The following is a 13,448-nucleotide window of genomic DNA, read 5'->3' as shown; positions in this document are numbered from 1 at the left end:
AGTGAACTGAGGTAATAGTTCAATGTTATAATGTTCTAATCGAAAGACTAAAGTCATATATTTGTGTACTTTCACGATCACACAAGTCTTCAAAAGCTGATGACAAACACTGATGACAGAGCGAAAGTGAATGTCAGGACTTACTGTCCAGCTCGTATTGGGTAAGTGAGGATTCGGTCAGGTTCCTCACACTGTAGGGAGCTGAGCACAGTTGGGTGGAGGAAGAGGATAGCAGTGAGAAAGACCAGAAGGTTATGCGACGGAGAGAGAGACAAAGAGAATTAGCTCATTAGCTCAATGCTTGAAGGAAGAGAGGATGGACTGGCTGCTTTCCAGACTCTGACAGTGAAAAACTAACTGCGGAGGAAACAATTAACACAGCCTGAGCCTTAATACACAGTGGAGTTTTCATTACAGCCATGTTAATGGTACAAGCCGCTATGAATCAACAGAAATACAACTTCAGCTAAGATGCAAAACAGAGGTTTATATCAACTGTATGTATATACTGTACATGATGTAAGAAGTTGTTGAGATTAGTTAGAAACATAAATTAGATTTCAAAAGGATTTATTACTCTCATATATACAGTAAATATCTGCATTTGTTGCAGTTGTCATAGCCAAAGGATGGAACTTGTAAAGACCATTTTGTTTCCAATTCTCCATATATAGTATAACGCAGTGGTGTAACTTTATTTTAAAAAGAAGACACAATCAATATTGTTTCTGTAATAACTCGTTGGGAATATTCATGGGCGTCACAAGCGCGAAAAATGTAGGTTGTGTATATAATAATACCACACCGCTTCATCGACGGCTTCAGTAACGTAGCATGACATATAATATTGACACTGCGTTGAAGCAGGTTGGAATCCGCTGAACTCACTATTCAAAATGTTCACATCACACATCAGATCTGCTTCCATTTGTTTTTAAACTATATCATGTTTTCATCAATCCATCATTTAAAGCATGTTGTGCTTGATTCTTTGTAAGGACGGTTGTGCCGTACATAATTAAACGTTGTAAAAGTTGTGACTTTTTCCATTTATTGGAGTTTTCCATCAAGTATCAAAATGTAATTAATCTTCCAATCTTCCAATAGACGATAGCAACCGCATGTCGAGAACAATAACGACGAATATGTAGCACCACAGTGCGACTAAGTGCAAAATGGTTGGGACATATATGACTTGAACAGCCATTGTATTAAAAATAAATGCCTTTACAATCTGATATGTGATAGGGAAAACGTTCAGCAAACAGCAGTCCCGAGCCCACGACGACATGAAGTAGGTAACACATACTTTACGCTCTGCGTCAAAATACATTAGTAAGAGCGATCGCAACTTCCGCTTCACGGGGACTTTAAGAGGGATGTCTGTTTTGTTTAAATGCAAGTACTGATACATTTATGTCTTGTGAATAAATTATGTTTTTATCAACGCCTATGTACAGGTTGGTAATATGTCATAGGTCAAAGTTTATCCATGCCAATTATCCTTAGCAATGGCAAGCTAGCTTTGAAAGCATATTAAAGGGAAAAGGATCCAACTTAAGGATCCAACTCCAAATTATTCAAATATATAGGATAACAGGTTGGCCATCCAAGCATTGCCTTTGGGGTCCCAATGCATATGGATGCATATTTTATGTTCCCATGCTTTAACAGAACATATTTTTTATATTTATAGATACCGTTTTATTTTTATTCCTATCAGTTTATTTAAAGACTTTAACAAGAAATCTATCTGTAAACTATTGCAAACTTTAGTTCTAGCAAATCCTTTGACCTTAAGTTACTTGTTTGTGAACCAGACTATAAGTGTGTTGTTGTGTGCTGCCTATGGAGACAACACAATATGTATTTTCTCTTTTATTATGTTGAGGAATCCTATCCTTTCATCTTATCACATTTAATTCAGACTGCAAACTCACAACTGAACAAAACACAATTTGTCTTTGCTTTCTGCAGTGCTGAAAAATGGAGCCGTTTCTCAATGATTCCCAACTCTAATCTTAGCGGACACTACGCTTCCCACAGCCGAACAGGGTGATCGTTCACGGTATATATAAAAGTACCATATCATTACCATATAGATAGAGAGATACCATCTCTGCATTAAAGCAGCGCTACACTATTACACACCAGACCTCAGATACCGATTTTATAATGGATTTGAATTAGATGGTTTAGTAGAAATTTGAGTAGAGACTCACCTGTGAGCTCAGCCCAGTTGGCAGATGGGCTGTTGACGTTACGCACGCTGAAACTACGTAGGCGGTCGTAACGCAGTTCTCTGTAGCGAACTCGAAAACCAAGCAAAACGCCATTGATCTCCTCCTCGGGGGGCGGCTGGATGGGTTCAAACAGATTATGTAATTATCTCCAGTTTGTAAACACAATGCTCGACAACAGATAAACACAAATGTCCCCTCTATGAGGCGCATGATGAATCGGACCTCACCTTCCAGCGGACCAGCACAGACGTGGTGGTGTGCGGCGTCACAGAGAGGATTGTGGGAGCTTTGTCGGGTGCTAAATGGAACGCAAACAGACAGTTTGTTCAGTTTATGATTGCCGAGCTGCAAAGACCCTGATAAGAGTGGAAAAACACTGGAAAAACAATAAGCCACACAAAACCAACTAAAGCTGAGTGTACACTGTAACTTTTACGATTTTAGTTTTTAGACCACATGCAGGGAAGAATTACAAGAGCGCTGAAACAGGTCACACCAATGTTGCACACTGTTTTTCTTGGAAAAGAAAAACTTGGAGTGTTCTGCGGCAGGATGAAAGTGAGATTCATTTAAGGTCATTTTGATTTGTATATTCAGATTTCAAGGGCACACAAAATAAATTTGTGTTGCCCAAAATGTCTGACACGGTCAGAACTCCTTTAGACATTTGCGATCGTGTCACACCAACCCACCACTGACTCACGATTTTGCTCCACAATGACAGTAATCTTTTAACCCCCAAATTTGTCCCTGAGTGCTCGATAATATCTTAAATTTGTACAGCGTGCATCTGTAAGTAGAATACCTGCTGGCAATGTCCTAGTTCCAAGTCTAAATTCAAGCGTCAGCCAAGCAAAACCCCAGTATTTTCACCTCTCGAAAACTGCATCCTATTTTGGTCCCATTATGATTCTTCTTAGGTCTCAGAGAGGAACATGTTCCCCTGCAGCATTAAAGTGCCGTGTAGTTGCCCTTACCGTCCTGCAGGGTGGTGATTGCCTCGCTCTCCACACTGTACACGCTGTCCCCAATATCATTAGTGGCCTTCACTCTGAACTGGTAGGAAGTGAAAGGGTTGAGCCTACGAACAAGACGTAACCTCAGTATAACATGCTAAACACACAGTTAAAAAAAGAAATGAAAAATTCTGTCATGAATTACTCAGCTCAAGTTGGTCCAAAGCTGTATACATTTCATTGTCGTGTAGAACACAAACAAAGATATTAGGAAGAATGTTAGCAACTGACAGTTCATTGACTACCATTGTAGAAAGATTTAAAATGCCACAGGTTAATAGGTGCCACAGAACTTTCCTAAATTCCTCAAAATATCTTCTTTTGTGGTCAACAGAATGGAAAAAATACAACCATACAAGAAGTTTTCCTAATATGGTAGGAAACAGAGGTCCAGAATTTAACCTGATTTTGCACACGTACAACTGAATGATGTCTGCTAAAGATCTGGAAAACATCTGCGGCGTAAAAACATCTTTAAGAATGCAGTTTTACATACATTCTAAATCTTAACATCTCACAGACATCCTCTAAATGTCTATTTTTTACCAACAAGGGAAGTAGGCTATAGGACCGAGCAGGACACAGTCTGCCTGTGTTGATGCGCGCGTTATGCCTGTGTCGTTGTTAGGGTGTTTCCTTATAATTGACTTCCATTGGGAAGAAACACGTAACGCATGATTTAAAACCTCTTTCCTTTAATAACGACGTATTCATTTAACAGCAGTTAGTGGTTATGACAAGGCTTGACTGAAACGTGGGCTTCCCTGGTCGTTGTTAGGTACCTTAAACCAGTGGTGTAGTTTACGTGATACGCAGGTATACGCCTTATACCCAATAGAAAAGCATCAATGATTTCCATATACCCACTTAAAAAAAGTGCGAGGATACGCAACAACAACGTTTTGTGTCGGTTAAGTGCGACTCACTGAATGTTGGACCATAGGAGATATGAAACAAAATGAGATTATGGAAGGCAAGCATACACTATTTGATTGTAAGTAAGCCTGCCCATGAATCTACTGCTGCTTCGGGTGATGCTGCAGCAAGTGGCACAGAAAATGAGCCCTACGAGGATCGTGCTACGCAAGGCGGGGTACCCCTCCGTCGCGATAGCGTCGTAGGGTCACACAATTGCATTTCTCTGTTCGCCAGTGTGTATACTTTTTTCTGCTGATAACTCACCCCACTGCGTATTCTTTAATACAAAGAGCATATTTGTTTGTTAACATAATTGTAAGCTGATTGTTGACATATTAATTAAATTACATAAAATGAAAAATGTTCCTCGGTTTTGTGTCCCCCCACTTCTCAAACCAAAGTTACACCCTTGGGCCTACAACAATGACAACATGTTTGCGATAATACTTCAACACATGCAAGTCTTTCTGTCGGGACTAAATGCTTGCGAATTATAGCAGAAGCACTTCAGTGTGTGGTGGAGCATAACATTCATTTTCATTATAGTTACTTCTGATGTAATTGAACTAAATTCTGTATAATACATGCAATAGTGGATCTGATATCAAAAGTCCTTTAAAATGCACGATTTAAGGTATCCTTCTCACATTTGTAATACTTTGGTCAGTTAACAAGAATCGTTTATGTAGTTTAATATTATTTATTTGAGTGAATTAAAAGAGACGCTTAATGTCTATCCTTCAATCACTTAACTAATCAAGATAACTATCTGACAAAGAAAGTAATTGAAAAAGAAAGTCAACACTGGCTAGTTTAAGCTAAGCTAGTAAATCATTCATTCTGACAACGCAACGACCAGTACAAAACACTTCGGAAACTTTGGTTTGTGTATTCTCTTGTTGGCGGAAGCCACTCGATAATTAGTTCCACCTTCTCGATAATATCTCTCATGGCATAAAAGAAAGAAAGTGAGTACTCAGTAGGCAGCAGTAGGAAGTACAGTATCTTATACAGTAGCCTAAATGCGAAACACCGTTATGTGGACGTTTTGTATGGTAATTCCGCGACGTGAGGGACAAATATTATAAGAAATGTCGCCACACTGGTGGTGTACGTGGCCAACGCGTTGTTTAATGTTGAACCACAGAAAGTTGACGGTAAAACATCAGAATATCATGTTTACCATGAATTTGCGCTTTAGTTGTGTGACATCAGCACATGCGCACCTTGGTCAGAGCAGCATAAATGCGATTAAGGTGTTTACATGCCTTCATATTGCGATTAAAAATGGCATAACGTAATGCCACATATCTTACTTCGATTTTGCTTACTGCGATTATGAGCATAATCACATTATTTAAATGGAATGATTGCGTTTACATGAGGTAAAGTGTAATCGCAGTATTGCCCAAATCCTATTATAATAGCATTATGAGGGTGTATGTAAACGTACTGTAGTCAATGTGACCTTCTGCGAGCGGAGAAATTTCACACCGGTTCAATTTGCACTTACTTGTCGACGACATAGGAGGTGACCTCATGGCTGACTGATGCTGAATGAACGGTCCAGTTGCTTTGCGGCAGCTCTCTGTGCTGGATGGTGTAATATCTGATGGGCGACAGACCGTCGCTACCCGGTTCCCATGACAACAAGACACTGCGAGCCTGCACTTCTTCCTGAGGTACAACGGGACGACTCGTGGGCTGTGGGCGAGCTGAGAGGAGGTCAAATGAGCAGCGTTAATCAAACGTATGGAATAAACAAGAGTCACTGAATGAACAACTCAGAAGTCATACCTCTCTTCTCTGTAGTGACCACCAGAGCCTCAGCAGCCTCCCCCCAGCCTTTTCGAGTCTGGGCAGTCAGTCGAAACACATAAACGCTCTCTGGTTTCAGTCCGGTGGCTGTGTACTGTCGCGCGCTGGGGTTGAGCACATCGACGGTGGCGGTGGTAATGCTAGAGGAGTTTTTCCTGTAAGCAATCTGATACGCTGGATGCACAGAGAAACATAAAGATAACAATCGGTGGAAAATGGGACCATTGCTCTTGATAATGTTATTGCTGTTGCTCATATGTGGAGGTTTTTAAAACTTTGGTGAACTGTTTGTACTAGAAAAAAATGATCATTCCGGTTATTGAAGACATGTTGAGAGAATATCTAGAGACTTATGCCTGGAATGCACTACACATTCTTATAATCTCAACACATTTGAAAATACTAAGCATCATGCTCTTGCCGACTTTGTAAAAAACATCTTAAACTGAACGTTTTCGCACGTACCAGACGTTCAAACCATTTTCAAACCATTTTTTTCATATAACTTAAAGTTTCAAAAGTGAAAGCAGCATTTAAATACGGTAGTGAATTGCCTAAATGACAGTCTGATATATACAGAACACGACTCAATTCTAAAACTGTGATGATTTGTTCTGTCATCTTTATGTTCTGTGATTTTTACCAAAATTGTGTTATGTGTCTGGTAAGAATGCTTTGCAGTTGTTTTTTCTGCTTGCAAGATCTGGCAACACAACTAAATGTTTGTACAGCTTTCCCTGTGATTCTTGCATCAATAGAGACATGTCCATGCTGTACTTTTAAATGTGGTCTTGGGTGGGAAGATGAGATGTGTTTTCCGAAATCAGTTTAAATATGTTTTTAAGCCTGTTTTGATGTTTGAAGCTAAAGAACTGGAGTCTATCGCATCATTAATCTTAACCACATAGAAAATTAAGGAAAGATTTGCAAATATACCAAGGATGATGCCATTGGGCTGGGCAGGGGGCTGCCAGATCAGCCTCACAGAAGACGTCCTGACTTCAGGGAAAAGGATCCCAACTGGAGGTCCAGGAACTGTTTGAAAAAAAACCCAAATGTTTGATATAGATAACACAGCAAAAGCAAGACCGGTTGCTGTTTTCAGCTGTTTAAAACTCTCACCGTCATCAAGTGTTCGCTCAAATATGGGCGGAGTACTTGGCATGCCGTCTCCTATGCGGGTGAAGGCCAGAACTTGGATCTTATAGAGGACGTACTTTCCCAAACCAGTGAGTTGAACGCTGTAGGTAGCATTTCCCTCCACCGTCCAGAACCGCAGAGCAGCATCTGCATCCTTCTCCTTGTAGACCACCTGAAGGATACATGCGTATATTGACTCTTGTACCAACTCAAACAGAGTCGAATGAAAGGATAACAAGTTTTCAATGTACCTTATAGCCCAGAATAAGTCCATTGCGGTCTGTCTCCTGCACATCACCCCAGCGCACCAGGATGCTGCTGGACGTGGTGGCAAAGGCAGAAACATTCGCAGGGCCACTGGATGGGACTAAAAAAGGGAAAACCATGCAATATTCACAAATAAGAGATCTTCAAGGTTTTAAAGTAATATAGTATATACTTTTCTCCACCTGAAGTGTTTAAAAATACAACATATGCCAATGAAGTCTGGTTTAAAATCTCAGCATAATAGTTAAAATGTGTTTCTGACTCTGCTGCCAGCTGGTGAACAAAGTGCATGACAGATGGTTTGATGGCTAAAAAACAAGATTTCTTGGAAGTTTTTTAAACAAAGAAAGCCTCTCTCATAGGAAAGACATATCAAAAATGGTTTCTCTTAAACAGCATTAAGATGGACAGCAAAGTTTTGCTTTAATCTCCTGCTTTTCTAGTAAAAGTAATCTCACTTGTGACTCCTAAAGGCTGTTATCAACAGTCATAGATTTCAATCTAAACTAATATTTTCAATCAATTTCTTTTCTCTCCACATTATCTGAGCTGCACTCGTCACACAAGTTTTAGAGCTCCACTACTTCAGCGTACTTCAACCATTTTCCCATTTGTGTCTATTTATATTTCTCTCGAGGCATTTAGGAGATTGAGTTGATATTCGAAATGAAACATACAACAGCAAACTCTCCAAAGTCTCCTGAGCTCTGAAAGAACAACATTTGAAGTCAATTCCTCTGGGCAGCCATCATAACTAATTCAAAGATCAGCATTGTTGTGGAAGCATTTTGAGAGCAAGGTTTTTGCTAAAGAGGAATTTCAGAAAGTTCAACAATTTCTCACCGGACTCTCTGGTTCTGCCATGAACTGGTTGACTCCAGGGTCCCGGGCCAATGCCGTTGAACGCCTGTACTTTGACCTCGTACTCCGTCCACTCCTCCAGATCCTCGATGGTAAATTCTCTCTCCAGCCTGTCAGGAATGATGTGGGACAGGACGCCACTCTTTGATCCCAGTCGAGAATACTGTACCCTGTATCCAACCAGCTCTGGATTGCCATTGTATTCCCACTCGGGCAAAGGCTAGAACATAAACACATTTCCATTAGATTTACTCACCCTCGAGTCATTCCAACCCTGTGTGATTTTCTTTCTTTGCAGAACACAAAAGAAACATTTGAAGAACGCCGGTAACCGAACACCACTCATTCCCACTGATTGTCCATTGAGAGACATTTCTCAGAATATCTTCTTTTGTGTTTCACAGAAGAAAAAAAATCATACAGGTTTCAAATGACAAAAGGATAAATGAAGGATTGATTTATTTTTATGTGAACTATACCTTTAATATCCAATTCCACAGTAAGAATGCAAACATGTGCATTCCTTAAATTATCATTACGTATACATACCACCCATCTAAGCCACAGGCTGGTCTCACTGGCCGTACGGAGAGTGATGTTGGCCGGGGCGATATCAGGAGGCGCCTGCAGGGTCTGGATCTTTCTGGATGGCTGGCTCGGTGGACTTGTGCCTACAATATTGACCTGCCTCATTCGGAACCTAAAATCAAACGCTACATTATGACACACAGCCTACAGAGACTTTTTATGATCATATCCCATCATGTCACAGTGGGTGGACCTGTAGTAGGTGTAGGGGTTCAGTCCCTGGACTTCAAGTGATCGTGCATCAGGCTCATTGGCCAGCTGATGGACCGTAACCCATTCCTCATTTTCTCCAATAACACCGACCTAAAAGAGCCGAGAGAGAAGAAACATCAACAGCGGGCCGGCGGCTGATGAAAACCGACAGAGTTTGTGATGCTTTGAAGGAAATACTCGACGTATGCCATTTCTGAAGTACCTGAGCCTCTACCAGCCAGCATGAGATGGATGTTTTGCCGTCGTAGCCCGGTTTGAACTGCAGGGTAACCGAGCGTGGGCTGATGTTGGAAATGGCGATGTTGGTAGGAGGCCCTGGCATCTCTACAGGAACGGGAAGAAGTGACAGAGTGAAACGTAGAAACAACACAGCTGGAGAAATGAAAGGCTTTGCAACGCTATTATTCACATTAACTCGCAACGAAAACTGCAAATGTGTTTCCTGTCGAATATGCGGTAAGTCACATCGTACTGCGGGATATAAAAAAGAGCTTTGCTTTCCCTCCATCTCTCTAAGATCTAGTTGTTTTTTTTCGCTGAAAAAATGCATTCGGAATCAAAGACACGCACGCGTCGTCCTTATTTGCATGAGACACATTTTTGTCTGCCATCAGTTAATTTTTGCATGCGGAAGCTTGCAAATTAGCATCACAGGGATCAAAAAAGTGAGACAACGTAGGTTTAATTTAAAAACAGTGCGATCCATGTAGCATACCGATCCTTCATTATCAGCACCTACAGAGGACAACTTCAAAGTGTCTTTCCAGAGTGTTCAGTCTCAGCTTGCGTCTGAGGGATGGCTGAAGATGATGAATATTAATGCACAAACACATCATATTCAACGTGCCTTCATTAGGTGCCATATCAAGTGTTAGGTTAATAAGGCCACGCTGTAAAACTTTAACATCCTGCGCTGCGTCCGACCCTGTTGTGTCTTAAGATCCTCTTACAGTCATCTTCACCCATTTGGCTGTTATTGATTTAATGGACCTGAATATTTACAATTTCATCAATTTATGTCTATTCATACCCAGTACTACAGTATAAACTGACCTGGTGGCACACCGGACGAAATGGTAGATGACGACAGCTGACCTTGACCTTTAGAGGTCATGCCTGCCACCTGAATGGTGTAGGTAGTGAGGGCGGTCAGGCCCGTGACCCGGTACTCCTGCGTCAAGTTTGGTAAGTAGTGCGTGACTCGTGTGTTTGTCCTGTTGAATTCCTCCCAGGAAATGCGATATCCTGCGGGCACAAGACATGAGCACACAGTCAAATGTCAATGTCTGATGCCGCTGCCGGGGGGGGGAGGGAGGGGTGTTGGCAGGGAGGGGTGAAGGTACCTGTGAGAATCCCGTTCTTTTCAGGCGGGTCTTTCCAGCTCACTTTCAGAGATGTGTCCAGGATTTCTGTGAAGCTCAGGTGACCTACAGGTCCTGGAGCTGAGGACATGGGCAACATTGATATCAAACACAAGATTATTGAGTCTTGAGAATGAAACTAAAGAAACGGAATTAGTGCCGTTGGAGTAAATTGATAACAATGGTTAGATTTCGTATATATATATGTGTTTGTTCTGCAAAACACAAATGAAGATATTTGGAAGAATGTCAGTAACCGAGCAGATCTCGTCCCCCAATCACTACCATTATAGGGAAAATAATACTATGGCAGTAAATGGGGGGATGAGATCTGCTCGATTTACTGGCATTCTTTTCTAAATATCTTCATTTGTGTTAAGCAGAACAAAGATATTTGTACATATTTGGAACAACATGAGGGTGAGCGAATGATGACAGAATTTTCCATTTTGAGTGAACTATCCCTTTAAGTACAGCTTACAGATTTAAGGCAGGAAACAAGTCCCCCAGTCATGAATGAAGCTGAATGAATGTGATCTCAATCTGATCTGTTTTTCACCGTCACACACAAATAATGTGTCATTTATAATAAATATTGACTAATCTAGCATTTAGTTAAAAATGTATTACTGAAATAAAAAGATAGGATTTCAACCTGATCTGTCACAACAGTCTAGCAGAAAATGTTACTGTGTTGACAGCTCACAGCGTTTGAAAAAATTACCATTTTCTGCATATCACAGACTTATTAAATGAAGAAGCGTCTTTTCCTGGTGTTGATTGCTAGTAGCTACTAACAGGACCTATTTTCTGTAAGGATATGGTAGCAACATGTCTTTAAAACATTAATCTATTAAATAAGAAATCAAATGTTGCTCTGAGAATGTCACTGATACATCTGCATATCATTTCATTGATGGTCTGATGCAGATTACACATTAAAAGAACACTCACTGTCTTCATGAGTGCGTATGCGCTGTGGGGTACTGCGAGGTCCGTCCCCCGGCGTGGTGAAGCACAGCACACAGGTGAAGTACTCTGTGAACTTCTTCAGCCCGGTAATGTAACCCACATGAACGCTGTCTTGAAAATTGGGTCTCACCGTAACCAAGGTAACATCTTCCTCGTGGCCTGGTTCCCATGCCAACAGCTTAAGGGAAAAACAGACAGATGTGACCACTATCGCTTAGCAAAAGCGAATGTGAATCCTGCTGCTGTCTCAGCGTGACATATATTGGAAGTAACGAAAGCATTTTTATTAAAGTAGCGCCGCAGTCCTGTGCTTGACCACTAGATGGCATTCACCTTGTATCCCTGGTTGATGCCGTTTATGAACTGCGGACTTGGGGCGCTCCATGTGAAACGGACTGTTGTGGAGTTGACAGCCTCTGCCTGAACATTCCCTGGTGGGACCGTGGGCACTTGAAAAGAAATTTGATCAGAGAGAGAGATGCTGAGGGAAATCAAAAGAAAACACTGAGGACCCCCGCTGAAAAGACCAGCTCAGACCAGCATGGGTCTCTAGCTAGTTTAGGCTGGTTTATGCCGGTCTAGTTAAAGGACTTCTTGCTGGTAAAACAAGATCTCATGATAAGGACTTAAATGTTTAACCAGCCTGAAGATATTTTGAGAAATGTCTCAGTGGTTTTATGTCCGTACAATGGAAATCAATGGGGTTCAAACATTCTTCGAAATATCTTCTTTTGTGTTTTGCAGAAGTAAGAAAGTCACATGTTTGGAATGACGCAAGGATGATTTGGGCATTAACTATTGAATCTGTTAACGTATGAATATTCTTACCACCCTGCAGGGTCCATTCTGTGACTTTAGGGCTGTAGACACCCTGGCCTGCCCCATTGTAGGCCGCCACCTCAATCTCATAGTTGGTCCAAATGATGAGGTCCTCCAGTAGTAGATTGGTTTGGTCTGGGTTGGTGATATTCTTCATCTGGCAGTCCACTGGCAATCCAGACAGGCAGTACCTGAGAAACAAGTTGTAACTGCATCATGACTTTCAAGAGGCAGGTATTCCTGCTGAGTGGACACAAAGGTAGGGTCTACTAGATTAATGAGGTTAAACTGAACGGTGTGGAGTCCCAGCGTCCTCTCACCTGATAATGTAGCCTTGTAGGGGCCCGTTTTGATGGGTCTCGGGCGGCGGCTGCCATTGGATCATAATGGACTGGTTGGTTCGGCCACTGGCTATCACAGTCTGAGGAGGGGCGCTGGGGGGCTCCTCGGGTAATGATACACTAAAATAAGAAACAAGGAAAGAGCAAAATAAGATTAACAGTGGACAGAAACAGACATGCTGAACAAACATTTTAAATGAGTTGCTGCCACAGACTACTTTAAACCCGGCAGAAGGAATAATGGAAAACCGGCTATGACCAGCAATCTAGTCTGGGCTTATTTAAAGGGATAAAAGTTAAAATTCGGTCATCATTTTCACACCCTTTTGTCATTTCAAACCTGTATGGCTGCAGAACACAAAAGAAGATATTTTGAAGAATGTTGGTAACCAAACCATGACGGTACCCTTTGACTTGCATTCATTTTGTGTCCGAGTAGGCAACACTGTTGTTTGGTTACCAACATTTTTTTAAATGTCTACTTAATGTTCTGCAGAAAAACATACAGGTTTGAAATAACAAGAGGATGAGTAAAAGGTGACAGATTTTTCATTTTATCCCTTTAAGCTGTCTTTTCTTTTCCCTCTCTCTATTCAATACATTCCTCCATATATGTGTCACCATCTAATAAAGAGTAAAACTGTAATAGAAAGTGAGATAGAGTGAATCTCATTGGCTGTAAATATTGAATGTCCTTATCACTGTTAGATTAATATTCCGTCGGTTCCGACTGCACAGATGCGTGCATGCACGTGTGGTTTGTAATGCACGGGTTGGCAGAGAGTAACGATTAAATCCCTGATTCTCCATCTCACTCCTAAGCTATCTGAACGCTGGCCACGTTACAAGCAGCGGCCCTCGAGATGCGTGCTCGCTCTCAGCGCGCAGATG

The 13,448-nt window shown here is 41.4% G+C and overlaps 1 protein-coding gene across 1 annotated transcript in view; it reads right to left on the bottom strand.

Annotated features, from left to right (window-relative positions):
• sdk2a (sidekick cell adhesion molecule 2a) overlaps positions 1–13,448 on the bottom strand; it is a 48,523-nt gene that overhangs the window by 13,579 nt on the left and 21,496 nt on the right. The window contains exons 15-33 of the mRNA XM_079457762.1: positions 12,537–12,677; positions 12,226–12,407; positions 11,731–11,846; positions 11,380–11,575; positions 10,408–10,506; positions 10,118–10,309; positions 9,267–9,388; positions 9,045–9,154; positions 8,813–8,963; positions 8,246–8,483; positions 7,387–7,502; positions 7,118–7,307; positions 6,932–7,030; positions 5,975–6,169; positions 5,691–5,892; positions 3,221–3,324; positions 2,471–2,541; positions 2,223–2,358; positions 145–201 (exon numbers count right to left, since the gene is read on the bottom strand). Of these exons, the coding sequence (XP_079313888.1) occupies positions 145–201; positions 2,223–2,358; positions 2,471–2,541; positions 3,221–3,324; positions 5,691–5,892; positions 5,975–6,169; positions 6,932–7,030; positions 7,118–7,307; positions 7,387–7,502; positions 8,246–8,483; positions 8,813–8,963; positions 9,045–9,154; positions 9,267–9,388; positions 10,118–10,309; positions 10,408–10,506; positions 11,380–11,575; positions 11,731–11,846; positions 12,226–12,407; positions 12,537–12,677 (2,717 nt within the window). The remainder of the gene's footprint in view (positions 1–144; positions 202–2,222; positions 2,359–2,470; positions 2,542–3,220; positions 3,325–5,690; positions 5,893–5,974; positions 6,170–6,931; positions 7,031–7,117; positions 7,308–7,386; positions 7,503–8,245; positions 8,484–8,812; positions 8,964–9,044; positions 9,155–9,266; positions 9,389–10,117; positions 10,310–10,407; positions 10,507–11,379; positions 11,576–11,730; positions 11,847–12,225; positions 12,408–12,536; positions 12,678–13,448) is intronic.

Source organism: Barbatula barbatula, assembly GCF_947034865.1.
Source record: "Barbatula barbatula genome assembly, chromosome: 5".
Taxonomy (NCBI): Eukaryota; Metazoa; Chordata; class Actinopteri; order Cypriniformes; family Nemacheilidae; genus Barbatula; species Barbatula barbatula.
This window is presented reverse-complemented; position numbering and strand designations above follow the sequence as displayed.